The 22,001-nt window shown below is 38.0% G+C and overlaps 3 protein-coding genes across 3 annotated transcripts; all 3 read left to right on the top strand.

The window, feature by feature from the left end:
- Positions 1–2,736: 2,736 nt before the first annotated feature.
- Positions 2,737–6,290, top strand: LOC131785599 (uncharacterized). The gene is made up of 4 exons (XM_066166578.1): positions 2,737–2,835; positions 3,643–3,698; positions 3,785–3,894; positions 4,765–6,290. The coding sequence occupies exons 1-4, from the start codon at positions 2,737–2,739 to the stop codon at positions 6,288–6,290; spliced, it is 1,791 nt and encodes a 596-aa protein (XP_066022675.1).
- Positions 6,291–6,756: 466 nt separating this feature from the next.
- LOC131785600 (uncharacterized) lies at positions 6,757–12,230 on the top strand. Its single transcript, XM_059102522.2, has 4 exons — positions 6,757–6,792; positions 9,570–9,625; positions 9,710–9,819; positions 10,705–12,230. Exons 1-4 carry the CDS (start codon positions 6,757–6,759, stop codon positions 12,228–12,230), a joined length of 1,728 nt encoding a protein of 575 aa, XP_058958505.2.
- A 1,657-nt stretch (positions 12,231–13,887) lies between these two features.
- LOC131785568 (stomatin-like protein 1) lies at positions 13,888–21,180 on the top strand. The gene is made up of 8 exons (XM_059102479.2): positions 13,888–14,259; positions 14,355–14,464; positions 15,396–15,462; positions 16,825–16,907; positions 17,784–17,987; positions 18,766–18,821; positions 19,590–19,723; positions 20,436–21,180. Exons 1-8 carry the CDS (start codon positions 14,184–14,186, stop codon positions 20,921–20,923), a joined length of 1,218 nt encoding a protein of 405 aa, XP_058958462.1. The 5' UTR covers positions 13,888–14,183; the 3' UTR covers positions 20,924–21,180.
- The last annotated feature ends 821 nt before the right edge of the window (positions 21,181–22,001 follow it).

Raw genomic sequence — 22,001 nt, 5'->3', positions numbered from 1 at the left:
CATGCATCAGAGGACTGGGAGTTAGAGAGTTATGGGATCGTAGTTTGTAATTTGAGGTCGTTAGTAGAGTGAGGCATTCTACGGTCAGCCTTCGCCGTGTTGAGTCGGTAAGTTTCGTTTTCGTTGAAATTTATTCAGCTATTTAGTTTTTTTTTCTGAAATATTGTCATATTCGCATCAAGGTTTAATTAGAGCTGTACTCGCATAGTTCCCTAAGTAATTTAGTATTATCAACTGAGTTGATAACGTAAATTGGCCACCGTTAAGGGTTTCAAAGCTGACGTTTCGAGCGTTAGCCCTTCGTCAGAGCTCTGATTATTCCATAAGCGCACACGGAATATGTTTTATTTCTTTTCTTTATTTTTCCATAACTGTTACATGAAATAGAAATACATCTTAAAAGACACTTGCCGTCTTTTCTCCCATGTCAACCCTGACATACAACTCCACAATTTGATCGGTGATTCCATCCAATGAAATGTTGTACGCACGAAGTGCACCCATTGCTTCGGTAAATATCTGTTTGGGTGGTTCTCGATAACTAATGGCGTAAACATTATCATAACGCTTGAGATTTACTTTTGGCTCTCTTCTCCTCCTTCTTGATGCAAAATTCTGTGAGAAAAGAAAAATCTGACGCGATTTAAAGCAAATCTGAGGCAGCCCATGACACCAACCGGGGCCGCCATTCTTCTGGTACCGGTAATCTTCTTGTCAGCGGTATGGTCACCAAATAGTGTACCGACAGTTATAGTGCTGTTCCTTACTGAACGCCACTTTTTAAAAACGTGTTTCGACAGTTTATCTGTCATCTTCAGTTCTGAATAATACAAAGTACAAAAACGAATTTTAAGTCTGTAACAGCCTCTCACACTTTCATATATATACATATAGGGGGTAAGTTAAGAAACTGTGGTGCTGCGTCGGTGGGAGAGTTTAGCAGGTAATTTAGTGTTAACAACTGAGTTGAAAACGTAAATTGGCCACCGTAGAGAGTAAAAAGGCTGACGTAACGAGCGTTAGCCCTTCGTCTATCGCTCTGACGAAGGGCTAACGCTCGAAACGTCAACATTTTTACTCTTTACGGTGACAAGATTTTCAACTCAGATGTTAACAATAAATTACCTCTTACATTTTCAGACATCTACATAATTCTCCACAATATCGCTCTCTTTATTCTGATGAGTGTTTTAACATCTTAGATCACGCTTCCACAACTTTTCAACTTAAAACCAAAGAAGCTATCCACATTCAATGAGATAAACCTACACTTAATCACCAACTTTATCATGTTCATTTAAAACTTTCCTTGTAGATGCATACATTATTCTGTTATTATTGTTTGTTTTGTCCAATCAGCATTTTGTTACACACTTAAAATTCAACTTTGTACGTTGTATGATTCAGATCTGAAGATGACAGAAGAAATATCGAAACATGTTTTTAAAAAAGTGTCGTTCATTTTCTTAAATTCGTTACATATCTGCTTCTATCCAAACCTTACTCCAGGTTCTTTGTTTTGGTACACTATGATGTACCAAAGCAAGAGATTATATACAAATTTCAAATTCCATGTTGCCTGGCATCATAGATCATTGAGTAAACGTCATTAAAATCTTTTTCATACTAAATTCTCACTGTCACTCGTCGGGTGACCGGCCAAAATAAACCAACATGAGCAATACAAAATCTACTAGGTAAAATTTTATCGATAGATTTTTAAGTTAAAAAATAGTGCGTAGAGATTTGCGGTTTAAAGGTAATTACGTGATAATAGTTAAAGATATTTAAGTTAAAAAAATAGTGTTTAAAGGAAATGCGGTTTAAAGGTAATTGTGTAATGGCAATTAAAGTATTTAGGTTAAAAAATAGTACTTAAAGGAAATGCAGTGTAAAGGTCATTGTGTGATAAAAATTAGGTTTAACAAGAGCAAACAGTTCGTTGTTGGAGGGGAAGGCCCTAGGTAACGCCAGAAGTCCATGGGCTCCTGGTAACGCTTATTTTCCGTAAATTAACTAGTTTGTATTCAATTTACACGATCGAAATAACATCTTACAAGTTGTGAAACCATAGTTAGCTACAATAAAAGTGTTGTTGCTTTAAAAATATAATAGCAAAAATACGCTTGGTTATTGTGCTAAATTCTGGAAATTTCAGGAAGAAATGTTGGAAAATTTGCATCAGGTCAAGTGAGTCAAGTCCAGAAGTACCTCCGTAATAGGTTAATTGCATTTTAAAACAAATTAATATCAACATATAAATTGAGATGGAAATTTCCACTCTTACTAAAAACCTCACCAGAAACTAACTTCTAAATTAGTGCGATGAAATAAGTTATCCCACGCATATATACTAAAACACGACTCCCGAAATCAAAGCACTTTCTCTGATATCATTGAGCATGAAAATTTCACTCTCATCACAGGCGGCCCAAGCTCCAGCTATGAGATGAGCATCTTGCGCAATAACAGTCATGGCGGAATTATAAGAGTTTGTATGGGCATATTTACGACCGCTCTAAGGAATAAAAAATACGTCAAATTCTCAAAAAAAAAAAACCTCACCTTACTTCCACAGTGTGTCGCTTGTTATCTGACCGCTTACTTTGATGAAAAGAGCCCATTTAAGCGAGTTGTTTATTTCGAGGTTTTCAACGTACATAAGAAAAGCCCTTGAGCTTGGGCCGCCTGTGCTCTCATATATAAACACGAGCAGTAATTCAGCTAATTATCTTAATGTCAGCAGTCAATGATTTTTGTCACACCACAGGCGGCCCAAGCTCCAGCTGTGAGATGATCATCTTGCGCAATAACAGTCATGGCGGAATTATAAGAGTTTGTATGGGAATATTTACGACCGCTCTAAGGTATAAAATAATACGTCAAATTCTCAAAAAAAATACCTCACCTTACTTTCACAGCGTATCGCTTGTTATATGACCGCTTACTTTGATGAAAAGAACGCATTTTAGCGAGTTGTCCATTTCGAGGTTTTCAACGTTCATAAGAAAAGCCCTTATGTACGTTGAAAACCTCGAAATAAACAACTCGCTTAAATGGGCTCTTTTCATCAAAGTAAGCGGTCAGATAACAAGCGACACACTGTGGAAGTAAGGTGAGGTTTTTTTTTTTTGAGAATTTGACGTATTTTTTATTCCTTAGAGCGGTCGTAAATATGCCCATACAAACTCTTATAATTCCGCCATGACTGTTATTGCGCAAGATGCTCATCTCACAGCTGGAGCTTGGGCCGCCTGTGGTCACACCTGCTTGTAAAACACTAATTCACTAATTAGTTAATTTTTACTGTAACAAGTTTAACTGATTAATAAATGCAACTTTAAAGTCCAAGAAAGTTCAGCAGATCCCCATATAACTGAGGGTACGTCTCGATGGAATGATAACTTTTATTGTAAATGGTTAACATTTTAACAATCTTACGGTAAACGGTTACAATTTCTCTGCGTAGAAGACAAAAGAAAAATTGCTATGATTTACGCTTTTTAAGCTAACGGTTAAATTTTATTGATTGTTCCGCCAAACGGCTGCATTTTATTTGCTATTTTTTAGCTAACGGTTAACCCCAACCAAGACCCTTCTATAACTCAGACCTCTTCACTGGACTCGGAGAGTTTTTGAAAGCGTTTTGACATGATCAGAGAGATAGTTCTGTTATTTGTCAGCATCGTCCTGGCTCTCAGGTGAGTGTTGAAAGAAAAAAACTTGATTAAAAATGAACCACAAATAAAATGATCCTGACAAAATCTTGATTTTTTTTTTATTGTCGAATGGGTAGCAACTCTGCCAGAAAGTCTTCCGTTAAGCTGAACTTGGGACAAATAACGGCCATCCATTACAATGGAGCGCGAAAAAGCGTGAAAATAAAGGAATCAGGTAAGGTTAAAAAGGAATAGTTTTCACTAAGTTACTAAAATAATAATACGAACATCATTAAAATCTGGTTGTACGAAGTGACGTATTTGTATCTAGTAGGTAAGATTGAAGTAACGCTGAAGATTTGCTAACAAAAACATTATGGGAAGGAGAAAATGTTACATTTTTTTCAGAAAGAAATACATTTATGAAATCTTTCAAATCGATTTCTTACGTACAAGTTGAAATAGCGTTTGCTCAGGCACACTCTTTACTCAGTTTAAAAAATCTGCAAGTGCAGTTTAGCTGAGACAACAGGAAGAACGATAAGATTGTACTGCGCATGCTTTCCCAAGAAATTCTAGTTTTTTCCAAAGATTATCGTTCGGTTCAAGAAACTTAACTGTTTAAAAGTGTTTGTGTATTGGTGGAGATTTCGGTGAAAAAACGCTCAATGACACCGCAGGCATTAAGAGTGCCAATTTGAAAGATGAATTTTGGTTCTAGAGTTTTGCGGCTTTCCAAACTGCCTAGAATGATTAGGGAGATTAAAGTGTCTGGCGACTGGTTTGCATGCGTAGTTTTCATTTCTTTTTACTTCGCCAAGGTGTTCTCGGAATCGGTCACCTAGTCGTCTTCCTGTTTTGCTAACGTACAACTTTTGCAATAAGTGCAAGTTATGTAGTAGAAGACATTGGCGGAGATGCCCGTGATTTACATTATCAACTCAGGTGATAACATCAACTGAATTAAGCAGTAAGTATACTTCGACGTTATCCATTTCTGAGCAAATTCTCTGTTTTCTTCAGTTAGCGTCTTCATCTTTTAGTTTAGGGTAAAGAAGAATCGTATTGGCTGTATTTCAAGCTTACTTACTTACTGCACTTCTAGCCCAAAACTACCTGAAAGGGTTTGATGACGTACCTACTGGAATGACCAACGTGAAGCAACCTGGAGGTTCCTTGACTGCTGCTGTTGGAGATGGAAAAGTTGACGACACATCTGCCATTCAGGCAATCGTCAACCACGTTGCAGGTTCAGACAACAACAAGGTTTTCTTTCCTCGTGGTAAGTACCTGGTCAGCCGTAATATTGCTATCCGTGGCTCAGTGAAACTTCATGGAACCCAGAGCGGTATTGCAGTTATCAAGGCGTCGACTCCATACGCCAAAAAGATACACAACGCTAAACCAGTAAAGCATGTTTCCCTGAACTATCTGTATTTTGACGGAATTCGTGTAGAATTTGATGGTGCAACCAAAGGGCCGTCATCCACAAGTAACATTACAATAGAGAGCTGTGTATTCTTTTCATCGGGAAGTGCAATTCCAGGCGACGGGAAGAGGAGACAACTAGTTATGATGAATCTTGAGAACAGTGGTGTTTACAAAAACGTCTTTTTACGCGATTCAGGTGCATATGGAGTTGCTTCAAGATATGCCAGCACTCTGGGCGTTGAGGTAACTGGCAATGTATGTGGCCTCGATTTAAATAGTTTAGACTGGTTGTCCTCTCAAATTGAGCCAGTAAACCATTGGCGAACTCAAAAAAAGAAATTACAATATCTTAAGACTCATTACAATCTTGAATCTGACCAAGGCTTCTTTAAAAGTTGTCTTTATAGCCAGTGCGATAAAAGAATGAAAATAGCCAAAAACATTTTGAACGGAAGTCCCAATACCAGTCAGCATAGAGATCATGCCATGTACTTCAAAGGTTTTGATACCCTGGAAGTAAATAATAACTACGTGAGTGGTTGGCCTTCGAATCCATCAGGTGGCATCAAAGCTCGAAATGGAAAAAATCTTCGGGTTGTTCGTAATTATTTAGACGACACAAGTATTTTATTGTTTACGTACAGAAAAGCCAAGGCCTGTCTTCATGATGGTCTCAAGAACGTTACGGTCTACGGAAACCACATCGTACAGCGAACAAGGCTTGGTGGACCAAAAAGCGGAGTAGGTTATTATGAGCCTCATTACGCTGGAAAGGATGTGAATATCAAGTATTCTGCAAACGTATTTGAGATCGTTGGAGTCAGTAACTTGTCTCTGTTCGCATGCATTTGGCTGACGAATGGCAATTTGTCTCAACATCACGTGTACAGAGACAACATATATTATGGAACCACGATGTTAGTAACGATTGAAGCGCGCAATCGTATTGCAACATATGAAACAGGGGATATAGACCAAGAAATCAAAGATCTGTACAACTATACTGCATATAAACTGAACATTCCACATTATCAACCCACCACACCTGAACATCAGCATCCATATTCTCCTATCCTATTCCACCATTCTCTCTATTTTTCTGGCAAGGAGAACTTGTTTAACAATCAGGAGCTTGTTAAGTTGGTGATCATTTCCTTTCTTCTCGTGACTTTAATGTGTGATTCAGGGGTGATATTTTAGGGAGAAATTCGATGTTAGTCACTCTTAGGGGACAGAGGGTTAAGGAGGAATTGTAGTTAATGGCCGGTGAAAATAAACACCTAAATGTGTTATAAACTATAGTGGGAGGTAAGGTAATTTGGTATAGTCAAAAGAGTATCAGATATGACGTTTCGAGCGGTAGCCCTTCATCAGAGCATGTCTTGTCGTAGGACACACTAAAAATTGTTCTGAGAGCACATGTGTTGTTTGAATTGTATTGTCAGCCAGTTACATACCACCCCCCAATACCCATGTATTTCCATAACCAACAGCCGATGGTATAAAGACGGGTTTACCGTAAAGCGAAATACGGACACGAGAGCGGCTGCCTACAGGCTAAACATTGTAATTAGTATAAATTACTATTTTGCCGGCATGTATCAGACGACTGGGAGTTAGAGAGTTATGGGATCGTAGTTTGTAATTTGAGGTCGTTAGTAGGGTGATGCATTCTACGGTCAGTGTTCGCCGTGTTAAGTCGGTAAGTTTCGTTTTCGTTGAAATTTATTCAGCTATTTAGTTTTTTTTCTGAAATATTGTCATGTTCGCATCAAGGTTTAATTAGAGCTGTACTCGCATAGTTCCCTAAGTAATTTAGTATTATCAACTGAGTTGATAACGTAAATTGGCCACCGTTAAGGGTTTCAAAGCTGACGTTTCGAGCGTTAGCCCTTCGTCAGAGCTCTGATTATTCCATGAGCGCACACGGAATATGTTTTATTTCTTTTCTTTATTTTTCCATAACTGTTACATGAAATAGAAATACATCTTAAAAGACACTAGCCGTCTTTTCTTCCATGTCAACCCTGACATACATCTCCACAATTTGATCGGTGATTCCATCCAATGAAATGTTGCACGCACGAAGTGCACCCATTGCTTCGGTAAATATCTGTTTGGGTGGTTCTCGATAACTCATGGCGTAAACATTATCATAACGCTTGAGATTTACTTTTGGCTCTCTCCTCCTCCTTCTTGATGCAAAATTCCGTGAGAAAAGAAAGATCTGACGCGATTTAAAGCAAATCTGAAGCAACCCATTACACCAACCGGGGCCGCCATTCTTCTGGTACCGGTAATCTTCTTGTCAGCGGTATGGTCACCAAATAGTATAGGTGACTGGTGTATAGAGATATTAAGTGTACCGACAGTTATAGTGCTGTTCCTTACTGAACGCCACTTTTTAAAAACGTGTTTCAACAGTTCATCTGTCATCTTCAGTTCTGAATAATACAAAGTACAAAAACGAATTTTAAGTCTGTAACAGCCTCTCACATTTTCATAAAGGGGGTAAGTTTCTAAAGAAACTGTGGTGCTGCGTCGGTGGGAGAGTATAACAGGTAATTTAGTGATAGCAACTGAGTTGAAAACGTAAATTGGCCACCGTAGAGAGTAAAAAGGCTGACGTAACGAGCGTTAGCCCTTCGTCTATCGCTCTGACGAAGGGCTAACGCTCGAAACGTCAACATTTTTACTCTTTACGGTAACAAAATTTTCAACTCAGATGTTAACACTAAATTACCTCTTACATTTTCAGACATCTACATGATTCTCCACATGTCGCTCTCTTTATTCTGATGAGTGTTTTAACATCTTAGATCACGCTTCCACAACTTTTCAACTTAAAATCAAAGAAGCTATCCACATTCAATGAGATAAACCTACACTTAATCACCAACTTTATCATGTTCATTTAAAACTTTCCTTGTAGATGCATACATTATTCTGTTATTATTGTTTGTTTTGTCCAATCAGCATTTTGTTACACACTTAAAATTCAACTTTGTACGTTATATGATTCAGATCTGAAGATGACAGAAGAAATATCGAAACATGTTTTTAAAAAAGTGTTGTTCATTTTCTTAAATTCGTTACATATCTGCTTCTATCCAGACCTTACTCCAGGTTCTTTGCTTTGGTACACTATGATGTACCAAAGCAAGAGATTATATACAAATTTCAAATTCCATGTTGCCTGGCATCATAGATCATTGAGTAAACGTCATTAAAATCATTTTCATACTAAATTTTCACTGTCACTCGTCGGGTGACCGACCAAAATAAACCAACATGAGCAATACAAAATCTACTAGGTAAAATTTTATCGATAGATTTTTAAGTTAAAAAATAGTGCGTAGAGATTTGCGGTTTAAAGGTAATTACGTGATAATAGTTAAAGATATTTAAGTTAAAAAAATAGTGTTTAAAGGAAATGCGGTTTAAAGGTAATTGTGTAATGGCAATTAAAGTATTTAGGTTAAAAAATAGTACTTAAAGGAAATGCAGTGTAAAGGTAATTGTGTGATAAGAATTAGGTTTAACAAGAGCAAACAGTTCGTTGTTGGAGGGGAAGGCCCCAGGTAACGCCAGAAGTCCATGGGCTCCTGGTAACGCTTATTTTCCGTAAATTAACTAGTTTGTATTTAATTTAAACGATCGAAATAACATCTTACAAGTTGTGAAACCATAGTTAGCTACAATAAAAGTGTTGTTGCTTTAAAAATATAGTAGCAAAAATATGCTTGGTTATTGTGCTAAATTCTGGAAATTTCAGGAAGAAATGTTGGAAAATTTGCATCAGGTCAAGTGAATCAAGTTCAGAAGTACCTCCGTAATAGGTTAATTGCATTTTTAAACAAATTAATATCAACATATAAATTGAGATGGAAATTTCCACTCTTACTAAAAACCTCACCAGAAACTAACTTCTAAATTAGTGCGATGAAATAAGTTATCCCACGCGTATATACTAAAACACGACTCCCGAAATCAAAGCACTTTCTCTGATATCATTGAGCTTGAAAATTTCACTCTCATATATAAACATGAGCAGTAATTCAGCTAATTATTTTAATGTCAGCAGTCAATGATTTTTGTCACACCTGCTTGTAAAACACTAATTCACTAATTAGTTAATTTTTACTGTAACAAGCTTAACTGATTAATAAATGCAACTTTAAAGTCCAAGAAAGTTCAGCAGATCTCCATAGAACTGAGGGTACGTCTCGATGGAATGATAACTTTTACTGTAAATGGTTAACATTTTAACAATCTTACGGTTAACGGTTACAATTTCTCTGCGTAGAAGACAAAAGAAAAATTGTTATGATTTACGCTTTTTAAGCTAACGGTTAAATTTTATTGATTGTTCCGCATAACGGCTGCATTTTATTTGCTATTTTTTAGCTAACGGTTAACCCCAACCAAGACCCTTCTATAACTCAGACCTCTTCACTGGACTCGGAGAGTTTTTGAAAGCGTTTTGACATGATCAGAGAGATAGTTCTGTTATTTGTCAGCATCGTCTTGGCTCTCAGGTGAGTGTTGAAAGAAAAAACTTGATTAAAAATGAATCCCAAATAGAATGATACTGACACAATCTTGATTTTGTTTTATTGTCGGATGGGTAGTAACTCTGCCAGAAAATCTTCCGTTAAGCTGAACTTGGGACAAAGAACGCCCATCCATCACAGTGGAGCGCGAAAAATCATGAAAATAAAGGAATCAGGTAAGGTTAAAAAGGAATAGTTTTCACTAAGTTACTAAAATAATAATACGAATACCATTAAAATCTGGTTGTACGAAGTGACGTTTTTGTATCTAGTAGGTAAGATTTAAGTAACGCTGAAGATTTGCTAACAAAAACATTATGGGAAGGAGAAAATGTTACATTTTTTTCAGAAAGAAATACATTTATTAAATCTTTCAAATCGATTTCTTACGTACAAGTTGAAATGGCGTTTGCTCAGGCACACTCTTTACTCAGTTTAAAAAACTTGCAAGTGCAGTTTAGCTGAGACAACAGGAAGAACGATAAGATTGTACTGCGCATGCTTTCCCAAGAAATTCTAGTTTTTTCCAAAGATTATCGTTCGGTTCAAGAAACTTAACTGTTTAAAAGTGTTTGTGTATTGGTGGAGATTTCAGTGAAAAAACGTTCAATGACACCGCAGGCATTAAGAGTGCCAATTTGAAAGATGAATTCTGGTTCTAGAGTTTTGCGGCTTTCCAAACTGCCCAGATGTGAATACTTAGAATGATTAGGGAGATTAAAGTGTCTGGCGACTTGTTTGGATGCGCAGTTTCCATTTCTTTTTACGTCGCCAAGGTGTTCTCGGAATCGGTCACCTAGTCGTCTTCCTGTTTTGCTAATGTACAACTTTTGCAATAAGTGCAAGTTATGTAGTAGAAGACATTGGCGGAGATGCCCGTGATTTACATTATCAACTCAGGTGATAACATCAACTGAATTAAGCAGTAAGTATACTTCGACGTTATCCATTTCTGAGCAAATTCTCTGTTTTCTTCAGTTAGCGTCTTCATCTTTTAGTTTAGGATAAAGAAGAATCGTAATTGACTGTATTTCAAGCTTACTTACTTACTGCACTTCTAGCCCAAAACTACCTGAAAGGGTTTGATGACGTACCTACTGGAATGACCGACGTGAAGCAACCTGGAGGTTCCTTGACTGCTGCTGTTGGAGATGGACAAGTTGACGACACATCTGCCATTCAGGCGATCGTCAACCACGTTGCAGGTTCAGACAACAACAAGGTTTTCTTTCCCCGTGGTGAGTACCTGGTCAGCCGTAATATTGCTATCCGTGGCTCAGTGAAACTTCATGGAACCCAGAGCGGTATTGCGGTTATCAAAGCGTTGACTCCCTACGCCAAAAAGATACACAACGCTAAACCAGTAAAGCATGTTTCCTTGAAGTATCTGTATTTTGACGGAATTCGTGTAGAATTTGATGGCGCAACCAAAGGGCCGTCATCCACAAGTAACATTACAATAGAGAGCTGTGTATTCTTTTCATCGGGAAGTGCAATTCTAGGCGACGGGAAGAGGAGACAACTAGTTATGATGAATCTTGAGAACAGTGGTGTTTACAAAAACGTCTTTTTACGCGATTCAGGTGCATATGGAGTTGCTTCAAGATATGCCAGCACTCTGGGCGTTGAGGTAACTGGCAATGTATGTGGCCTCGATTTAAATAGTTTAGACTGGTTGTCCTCTCAAATTGAGCTAGTAAACCATTGGCGAGATCAAAAAGAGAAATTACAATTTCTTAAGACTCGTTACAATCTTGAATCTGACCAAGGCTTCTTTAAAAGTTGTCTTTATAGCCAGTGCGATAAAAGAATGAAAATAGCCAAAAACATTTTAAAAGGAAGTCTCAATACCAGTCAGCACAGAGATCATGCCATGTACTTCAAAGGTTTTGATACCCTGGAAGTAAATAATAACTACGTGAGTGGTTGGCCTTCGAATCCATCAGGTGGCATCAAAGCTCGAAATGGAAAAAATCTTCGGGTTGTTCGTAATTATTTAGGCGACACAAGTATTTTATTGTTTACGTACAGAAAAGCCAAGGCCTGTCTTCATGATGGTCTCAAGAACGTTACGGTCTACGGAAACCACATCGTACAGCGAACAAGGCTTGGTGGACCAAAAAGCGGAGTAGGTTATTATGAGCCTCATTACGCTGGAAAGGATGTGAATATCAAGTATTCTGCAAACGTATTTGAGATCGTTGGAGTCAGTAACTTGTCTCTGTTCGCATGCATTTGGCTGACGAATGGCAATTTGTCTCAACATCACGTGTACAGAGACAACATATATTATGGAACCACGATGTTAGTAACGATTGAAGCGCGCAATCGTATTGCAACATATGAAACAGGGGATATAGACCAAGAAATCAAAGATCTGTACAACTATACTGCATATAAACTGAACATTCCACATTATCAACCCACCACACCTGAACATCAGCATCCATATTCTCCTATCCTATTCCACCATTCTCTCTATTTTTCTGGCAAGGAGAACTTGTTTAACAATCAGGAGCTTGTTAAGTTGGTGATCATTTCCTTTCTTCTCGTGACTTTAATGTGTGATTCAGGGGTGATATTTTAGGGAGAAATTCGATGTTAGTCACTCTTAGGGGACAGAGGGCTAAAGAGGAATTGTAGTTAATGGCCGGTAACGTGAAAATAAACAACTAAATGTGTTATAAACTGTTGTGGGAGGCAAGGTAATTTGCTATAGCCAAAAGAGTATCAAATATGACGTTTCGAGCGTTAGCCCTTCATCAGAGCATGTCTTGTCGTAAGTGGCATTAAAAGTTATTTTGAGAGCACATGTGTTGTTTGAGTTTTTTTTTTTTCGCATTTTTTTTAGTGTCAGCCAATTACACGCCACCCCCCAATACCATTATATTTCCATAACCAACAGCCGATGGTATAAAGACGGGTTTACCGTAAAGCGAAATACGGACACGAGAGCGGCTGCCCACAAGCTAAACATCGTAATTAGCATAAATTACTATTTTGCCGGCATGTATCAGAGGACTGGAGGCGGGTGCCAGGTGCGTGGAGAGTTATGGGATCGTAGTTTGTAATTTGAGGTCGTTTGTAGGGGAAGGCATTCTACGGTCAGCCTTCGCCGTGTTGAGTCGGTGAGTTCGTTTAAATTTTCTTTAAGTAATTTAGTATTATCAACTGAGTTTATAACGTAAATTGGCCACCGTTAAGGGTTTCAAAGCTGACGTTTCGAGCGTTAGCCCTTCATTAGAGCTCTGACAAAGGGCTCCGACGTAGCACCCAGTTTCTTTAAAAACTTCCCCCTTTACTTCCATAAGAAACTGGTATCTACTTGTAAAGATCACGTTATTCATGGGATATCCTTAAACCTCGAGAGCGGCACCACTGCCTTTGTTGGGGGTTCACGTTCCTTGATTTTTTTTCCCACCTGCTGGTTTTTTAAGATTTTTGTGTCTTGCTTTGATGCATTTGCTTTCCTTCAATCGTAATTATAATAAACTCTTGGAAGCATCTTGGTGTTAAATAAACGTTACAGCGGCTTGGTTGGCAACGCGAGTAGTGGAGGCAAAGTATGGACTTATTGACTGAGTTTGGTCGGGCCGATCAGGAAAATATTTGGCTCGAGATCATGACGCGCACTTGAGCACAGCATCTTATAACCACCAAGAATTGACAACTTCGAAAATTCTGTTTCAACCTAAATAGGACGAAACAGACAGGTGCACGCGGGGCAACTAAAAGAAAGGAAAATTGCAATATTTTCGAGTCAGAACAAGAAACTCACTAAAAACGCGTTTTTTCTTTTTTTTACTCTTTTCTTTCAAGTTTTCGCGGCAAAGCCGTGTGAGCGCAGGGCCGAACGGCTTTTTCCGGATCGGCTCACGTTTGCTCGTCCGGCCTGACACACTTTAGCTTTCGCTATGTTTTTTATAAGATTGCGCGCGCGGGGCCGAACGGGTCATATGATAAAAGGTCTTACAGACAGCGGTATATACCACCAGTAATCTGCCTCTACTAAAACGCTTAAACCCTTCTTGAATTCTTGTCTCTGTACCTGTAAGAGTTAATATGATAAGCTGAATTATACACACATTTTGATTGGCTCTTATGATTTATGTGACTTTTTGTCACATGAAACGAATAGATCCCATGTTGCCTTCCGTTCGTTCAAATTTAGATCACAGATGACGTCAGAAGGTGGTAAAAAAACATCAGTGACACACTCCGTTGGGGGGCAACTACAAACCCGGATCAGATCAAAAATCTTTGACACATGTAGCAAGTGACACCGTTAGAATTTCAACTGAAGGGAGTTGTATCAGTCGTGCTGTTTTATTCATTCACTGTGTTAAGCTTTATTGGTGCTTATGCGAATCGCACTGCACCAGAATCAACCCACAGCCATTTTTAAAACCGAGAAAGCCTAGGAACAAGTAAAGCGAAAGTAAATAGAACGAATTAGAGGTTTGTTCGATAGGAGTGAATAATTTTGTCAATGTTTCGTTTACCATGGAAAAGTAACGACTAAGATCCCACGAAGGCTTCCATGGCGAAAGCATTTACTTACAGCCGCTTGCCAGAGCATCAGGTCGCAATTTATTACGACGGAGGAGACAGAACAGGTGAAATCATCTCTGCTGTGGCTGTCGTTCTTGAACCAAATCGATCTTTCTGATTCACTGTTTTTTTCTTTAATAAATTCTGCTTTATTTTTCAGGCGATAGATCCAGACCATCAGAGTGGAGTATCTTGGAGTGTTTCATCTCGTTATCTTCCGCTCTTCTACTTCTTTTAACCTTTCCGATTTCTGTATTTTTTTGTCTGAAGGTAAGCTCAAATTCACATATTTTTATTCTCTATCTGGTGGTTAATGGATCGATTGTTCCTAAATGTACCTCAATTCAGTTGTTCAGCAAGCCAGATTTAAACTTCTTCAATAAATCGCTTCTGATTTGATCTCGTAATTTTGGATTTAGCTCGTAGTCAGTCATATAATTGTGCATGTTTGATGTAAGTGTGCAGTAAGAATTGCAAACGTTATTTGTCACTGGAAAACATACAGCGTATTATTCTAAGAAAAAGTCAATGCTTATATCCCGTGTGGGAAAGGAAGTGAAAAAAAATTGCGAGGAGACTGCCTTTCAAAGGTCATGCCGCAATATGGCAACCCAACACTGCAACCTTTCGGTTGTTAGAATAGATTTAAATGCGCTTATCCTTCAGCGAAGGGAAGCCGTGGAAATAAATTTGCATTAAAATTTTTATATGTGACGAATAACAAATGCTCATATTTGTGGTACAACGCTTTGCGAAATAGGTAATTGAGCATGCTCAGAACTGTGTTTATATATAAACAGTTTTGTCATTGATGGCATTATTCATTGTGTAACTGTATGTTGCTAAAGAGGAAGTAAAAGCTGCTAAATTATATTATATATCCAAAATCTACTGTATAATTTACAGGAGGGTGTTTATGATTTCTGTCATTAAAGATAAAACTTAGAATTTTTATTTAGTTTCCAGTCCCTGTTACCATTGCTGTAGAATTATGTAACCATCTGTATCAACCAAATAGAAATGCTGTTGCGGGGATCTTTCTAAAAGTTCAGTAAAGCTTGCTAAATGTCCTGCCTTATCTGGTACTATCTAGCTGTATAAACCTAACACTGGTTATGTCAAATACCCCTGAAGAAGGCAATAACTTTTATTAAAGCACATTTTATGTGCTTTAAATTAAAATTAAGGACTTTTCTTGTAGGTAATCAGGGACTATGAAAGAGCAGTTGTCTTCAGACTTGGGAAGCTGTTGCCCCCGAAAGGACCAGGTTAGTGTGTTTTTTTATCGTTATTAAGTTGTTTTTCTTGTTGAATGTGTGGAGGTGCAGTGGCCTCATGGTTAATGCGCTTGACTCTGGATCAAGTGGTCTGGGTTCAAGCCCTGGCTGCAGTCATTATGTTGTTCTTAGGCGAGACATTACTCTCACAGTGTTTCTCTTCACCCAGATGTACAAATGGGTATTAGCAAATATGCTGGGGTAACCCTGCAATGGACTAGCATCCCACCCAGGGGGGAGTAGCAATATTCTGAGCTGCTTCATGCTAAGGGAAACCGAAGTTAAGCACCGGCCCCATGGGCCACTTGAGCCTGTATAAAGACTTAACATTTTTTTTTTTACTTGTTGAATGTAGTTATTTATTTAAAGTTATTTGAGATATACTTAGCATAAATTCTTGGGTGATTATGGAAATTGTTGCACTCTGAATGGTGGAGGATTGCATCATATCTTGCCTTGACCCTTTAACTCTCAGATCAAATTTGTTATTCTCCTTACCGTCAACCATACAATTCTCATAATGTTAGTTTAGAGAATTTAGTATTGGATCAATTAATTATTCTCAAATTGATATTTTTCTTAATTCTCATCACTCGTCTGGTTGATATTGTAATAATATTGTGGGGAGAAATTCTGTCTTGGTCACTCATGGGAGTTAAAGGGTTAATTAACCACCTCATGCAAAAAGGTTATAGGAGGAGCGCTTAACTTCTAAATGACTGCATTGTGTTTTGTCAATGTTATTAAGAAAGTGATCAGCATGTTAAAAGAAAACTCAATTCCAAAGAACTCAAAAGATGCTACTTAGTTTGGTGGAAAATTTTTCAAAAGTATTGATATTAAGTTTTTGATGGTTTAATTAAATAAACTTGTTAAATTCTAGTAGAAACTGGTTGCCTATTTGGATACAATTGATCATGATAATAGGCCATTTTATAGTTAAGTACTTAGTTGCCAAGCCTTTGATTTGGAGTGAGGCTGAAGGTGACCTTGTTGTGATAGAGACCAGTATCTAGTTAGCATGATAACAAAGTGATTTGCATTTGAAAAGCAGCAAGGTTTGTATCATAACAAGATCACCCTTAGCCTCATTCCTTTTCACAGGTTTGGAAACCGAACACAACTGTAAAATGGACTATTGCAACAAAATATGCACCCTGTTTTCTTTATTTACAGAATGGTTTCAACAAGAATTTGAACTTTTGAAGATGAGTTTGTTCAAATACCTTCCCCCTTGGGGCAAAACTTATCTTCAAATGCATCATCCAAGTTTTTTGTTGAAGGAAAAATCAAATATTTAGCTCATGGGGTAAAAGCTTTAATGTAGTAATTATGGTGTCTCATTTTCTACAGGAGTAGTGTTCATTAATCCTTGTATTGATGTGTGGACAAGGGTGGACACAAGAGCTCGGGCATTCAGTGTTCCACCCCAACAGGTATTTCCTTTATTAATTAATTAATTAATTTATTTATTTGCGACATCTAGACAGGCTGGCCCAGTTCAGCTTTAAAGCTGGTGTAACTCTCCAACTCCCGGAAGTGACTAACATGAAACTTCTCCCCATAATATTCATACATTCTCCTGCAAACAGGTAATGAGAGTACTCAAACTTACAAGGTTTAAGTTATTATTCCAATCTAACACCAAATTCTCATAACTAATTTATAAGAAAATGTGCAGCAACTAGAGGAGAGAATCAGCAATCAGATCTTGGGAGTTAAATGGGTGCCTGTAAAAACTATAATTAGGCCAGACCTCAACAAAGAGAGCTTAGTTTCCCTTCTCTTTGCAAGAAGTTTGTAAGTTTCTTGCAAACAAGTACAGCGGAGGTGCAGGAGACAGGGCTAATGGTAAATATCAACCTCATCTGAGAAGTCTAGAATGTCTAACCATTTGCAAATTTCATAGCCAAGCCATTTCATAGCCTCCATTATTTTCATCCTTCAACCCCCCCCCCAAGAGTGACCAGCATCTAATTTCTCCTTGTCAGCTCCTTAAGAAATATATAGAGAACAGTGTGGAGAATATACCTACTGATATTAGGGAGTAAAGGGTTTAAGACCCTGAGTGATGGTTCAGTCTGGGGCTTGAACACTTGACCTCCATTAAGGCGCTTGGTGCTTTACAACACATGCAAACCAAATGCAGTATTGTGAAACTTACTCCTGCATCAAGCATCAATATTCAGGGTTGTCTAAAAGATTTGTGTTCCAAATTAGGCAGCACAGTGTCATGCTTTTATGCTAAAAATTGAGCCATTGGCATTTGCTAGATTGTTTTGACGAAACTGATGTATTTTTTTTCCCTCAAGATTCACACCAGTGATGGTGGCTATGCATCGGTTGGAGCTGATGTACAGTTCAGCATCAAGGACGTAGTTTTATCCAGAACATCTGTTCAGGATTTAAACCACTCTTTGCGTATGCTGGCTCAAACAGCACTTGTAAACTGTTTGGGTTCAAGGAAGCTTATTGAAGTTCAGCATGATAGAAAGTTCATCAACAAGCAAGTCCAGGTAACACCATCATGAAGTATTTAATTATCTGTGTAGTATAAACTATTTTGTCATGGTTACACTCGTGTTTTAGGATGCCTGGTCTGCAGTTTTAGATTGTTGGTATACCTGTGTGGTATACCTGTGACAGGTGACCTGGCCCTCCCCAAAGCCCATATATTTGGTTGCATAAAATCCAGAGGGAGAGTTCAGGAGCTCTAACTCTCCCTCCCCTCTAGAGACCAGTCATCCTTCCCTCCCTCCCTCCCCTCCTTGCTCATACCTGGGGGAATTTTACCTACTTTTTCTACACCAAAATCTTTACAAGGACAGGATCATGTTTTAACACTCAGCTGTCTAGCGAGATTCTGTGTGTTTGTTTGAATGTGTAACTGTAAGTAATACAGGAGGGAGGGGGGGGGGTGTAAGTAGGTTAGTGGAGAGTTCATTTGGGACCCCCTGTTAAATATTTGAATATTCCTGGGCCCATCCCTTCCTTTGCATGTCCAGCCATGTAATGATCCATGGATAATTAAAAATTATTCCATGAGCTCACATTGGCTATAATCATCTCATAATCATGCAACAACAGTGGAATGTCCCAAAATATCGATAAATCAAAATGGTTTAGCTTTGTTTAAATTTTGAGCTGATGCACACACTGACCATATTTGTTGGGAATGATATAAATTGGCTCATAATGCATGATGGCTAAGCCAATGAAACTCCAATGATCCAGTTTTTACTGATGACAATAATGATAATTCCTGTTCTTTTATTTCATGGTTGAACTGAACAGGAAATGGTCAATGCATCTGCTGCATCTTGGGGTGTAAATATAACAAGATTTGAAATGTAAGTAAATTTTGAATACCTCAAATCCCCATTCCTAACTTATCTGTGTTATATCAGCAGTATGTTATCTTTTTATCATCAACTTTAAGTTGTTTGTTATGTATTAAATCAGAACTTTTTTATTTATGAATTGCTAAGTCTCCCTTGCAAGGGACACATCAGCAAATTCCATTTCTTTCCAGTAAACTGCAAACCAAATCTGCTTGCAGGATGATTAATAATGATGGTTGAACTGAGTGGAGTGCAATTTGGTCTGAAATCATAGGCATGATTTAAAATATGACAAGTATGATTTCAGACCAAAACTGCACAACTTGAAGTTCAATTACTACTCTACGTCATCTTTTTTGAAATTGAAAATTCAATCACTAATAACAAGATACTATACTTTAGTTTATACAAACATGTTATTGATTCAGTATTGAGTTGGTTTGCAAAAGTTGTAAAAGTTGTCTTTCATTTTCCTGCAGTTTGGTTGGTTTCTCTAAATAAGGCTTAAAATCTGATTGGTTGTTGTGTTTTAGTTAATTTCTCATGGTCTGGGAAAAAGCCAGATGTATAGCATTAAATGGTGCAATTTGTGTATAAATTGCACCAATGAGAGCCAATCAGATTGCAAGGATGACAAGTGTTTCCAAAACAGATGCAATAAGTGCAATTAAATGATTTAGAGTGATATTAACAAAATATTAATAATCGTTGATAATCAATGTGGTAAGCTGCTGGAAGTTCCAGATCTGTAGTCGACTTTTTGATTTTCCCTTTAAGGTCAGAGGTCAGTGTGTTAAAGGAAGCAGATGAGGTTGTTGGTGCACTGTCAGCTTTATTTGGTGGAGGATCCCAGAGTACGAAGCTTAGTAATATGACTTTTGGTGATCCTGGGATGGCCAGTATGTTTTCAGGTGTGTTTTGCTAAACTGGCTTACTATCCTTTGTATGAATGATTTATGACTACAGTATTTCAGTAGCTTTTTACTTGAGATTCCGTTCTTGTCCCAGACTCATGTCAAGATTGAAAATAGAAATAAGAAAACTCTTTTCTCTATTTCACTACCAAGCACAAAATTTGTGGTCACTCTTTCCTAATCTGTTTATTCATGTATGTTTGCTGATCCTAGCAGCATGTAGGATACATGTTGCATATAAACTTAGTCATGACCAAGCTAACCATAAAGTTCTCTGTAAGTCAGAGGAAGATCAATGGAGCTCTGAGTCTGTAGTTCAGGGCTTGTAGTGTAATATGGCCTTTGGTCTGCTCTCCTATGTTTGTGTTAGCAGAAAAGAGTTTCAGTAAAAACTGGTTATCAGCAGTCTGCAACTGCCTGTAAGACCTATCACCTCCTTCTGCAAACTGGCGCTCATGTCTGGCTTTTGCTTACAGCCCCTTTATTTGTACACAGCTGCAGATCACATCATCAGTAGCTGCTTATGGCAAAAATTGTAATGAAACCCGTGTCAGACAAGCCTAAATGAATGGGTTCAGTTTGGTTGGTGAAAATGAGATTCTTCTGTACTCAAACATGAAGTGAAACTAAATTTATCATCATTCTTAGATAAGCGGCGTTTTTATGTTGTAGAAATGTCTACATGGACATTTTTCCTTTCCATTTGCAGCCTTTGGAGGTAGCAGTACCCGAAGTGGACCCACTCTCCCTACCCCCATGGCTTTATCAGCTGACCCATCACAGTCTTCAAACGGAGAGCCTGGGTCCAATCTGCTTACTCCTGAGCAGCTTGTCAAGCTGGTCAGTGGTGTTCTAAGTGAGAAACTTGTACAGGAAATTGGTGGCATGTTTCAATTCAACATTGTTGGTGAAAATGGAGGAACATGGTATTTAGATCTAAGGAGTGGACATGGAAAAATATATACCGAGAATCCGGGCGATAACCCCAATGTGGTGCTCACCATGAGGGTGCAGGATATGCAGCAGATATTTTATGGACAGACAACAGCTTTTGATGCTTACATGCAAGGCTCTTTGAAAGTTGATGGTGATTTAAGGATGGCCATGAGTTTGGAGGCTATTGTTAAAATGCTCAAGGAAAAACCAGTTGTTCCTGAAAAACCAGTTTTGCAAGGAAATGGAGTATATGTGGTTTAAACGCTTAACTTTTTTTATTTACTGAAAGTTCCCCTGTTCGTTTTAAAGCCTTCCATTCATATTTTTTTTCATTGCTTGGGAAGAGTTCATGTTGCCTGACTTTGACTTGTATATTTGACTTTACTCAATAGTTGCTATTGGAAACCACTGACCAATCATAATTTATCTAATAGTTCTTTTCCAGTCCCTCTGAACTTTGAGGATAGGCAAACTCACCTGTGTCTTAATTGAATAAAATGTTTGTCTTTATCGATTCATTTGGTTGTCTGAATCCTTTTACCTGTCAGACTGACTGGCATCAAATTTCTCCTTACAATAAAGGAAATAATCATTAGATAAAGAAGCTTTTGATTTTTAAACAAAATGGAGAATTTGTATACCGATATTAGAGTATAAAGTGTAACCCTTTAGTCCACCTTTAATAAGAATGCGGTCTGTCTACTCGTTTCGCATTGTTAAACTCTGAAACTATATGACTGGTTTCTTTCCGCTTGTTTATGGGTGGATTTATTTCTTGTGCATAAATTTCTTATGTTTATTATCACATGAGCTTCCTGTGGCAAAGCCTGTATATCGCATATCGTATACAGTCCTTCCATAAAGGCACTTTCGTCGTGTTTGCGCATGCGCTGATTACCAGGCTCCCCATGCCCTCTATGGATGAGAATGGGCAATTTGTTGCGAAATCTTATGTCCTTCCACGATGATCGAGGTCTTAATGGAAAAACTTATAAAAAGAAGCTCCACATTGCCGTGGAAATGAACTGAACGGTGTTATGGCCAATAGGCTCGAGTCCCCACAAACCGTCTACAACTATTGCTCCATTACCGAGGGGTGAATCCGCAGATCCGTTGTGATTTAATAACCAAATTCGTAAATACGAATCCGTTTGCTGCTTGACAAGAGGATTTGTGGAAAACCTATCTAAAGCTTTTGTGTGTTAGCTAAACGACTTTTCAAATATCGTTCTCACGCTTTTTATAGGACCTTTAACAAACTAACAGAACAATTTTTTACAAATTTATTAATTTTTAAACCATTTTTATAGAACTAAACTAGTGAGCAGCACTTTGCGAA

This window comes from Pocillopora verrucosa, chromosome 5 (genome assembly GCF_036669915.1).
Source record: "Pocillopora verrucosa isolate sample1 chromosome 5, ASM3666991v2, whole genome shotgun sequence".
In the NCBI taxonomy this organism is placed as follows: domain Eukaryota; kingdom Metazoa; phylum Cnidaria; class Anthozoa; order Scleractinia; family Pocilloporidae; genus Pocillopora; species Pocillopora verrucosa.
Note: the sequence above shows the minus strand (reverse complement) of the source record. Positions and strands in the feature narration are given on the sequence as shown.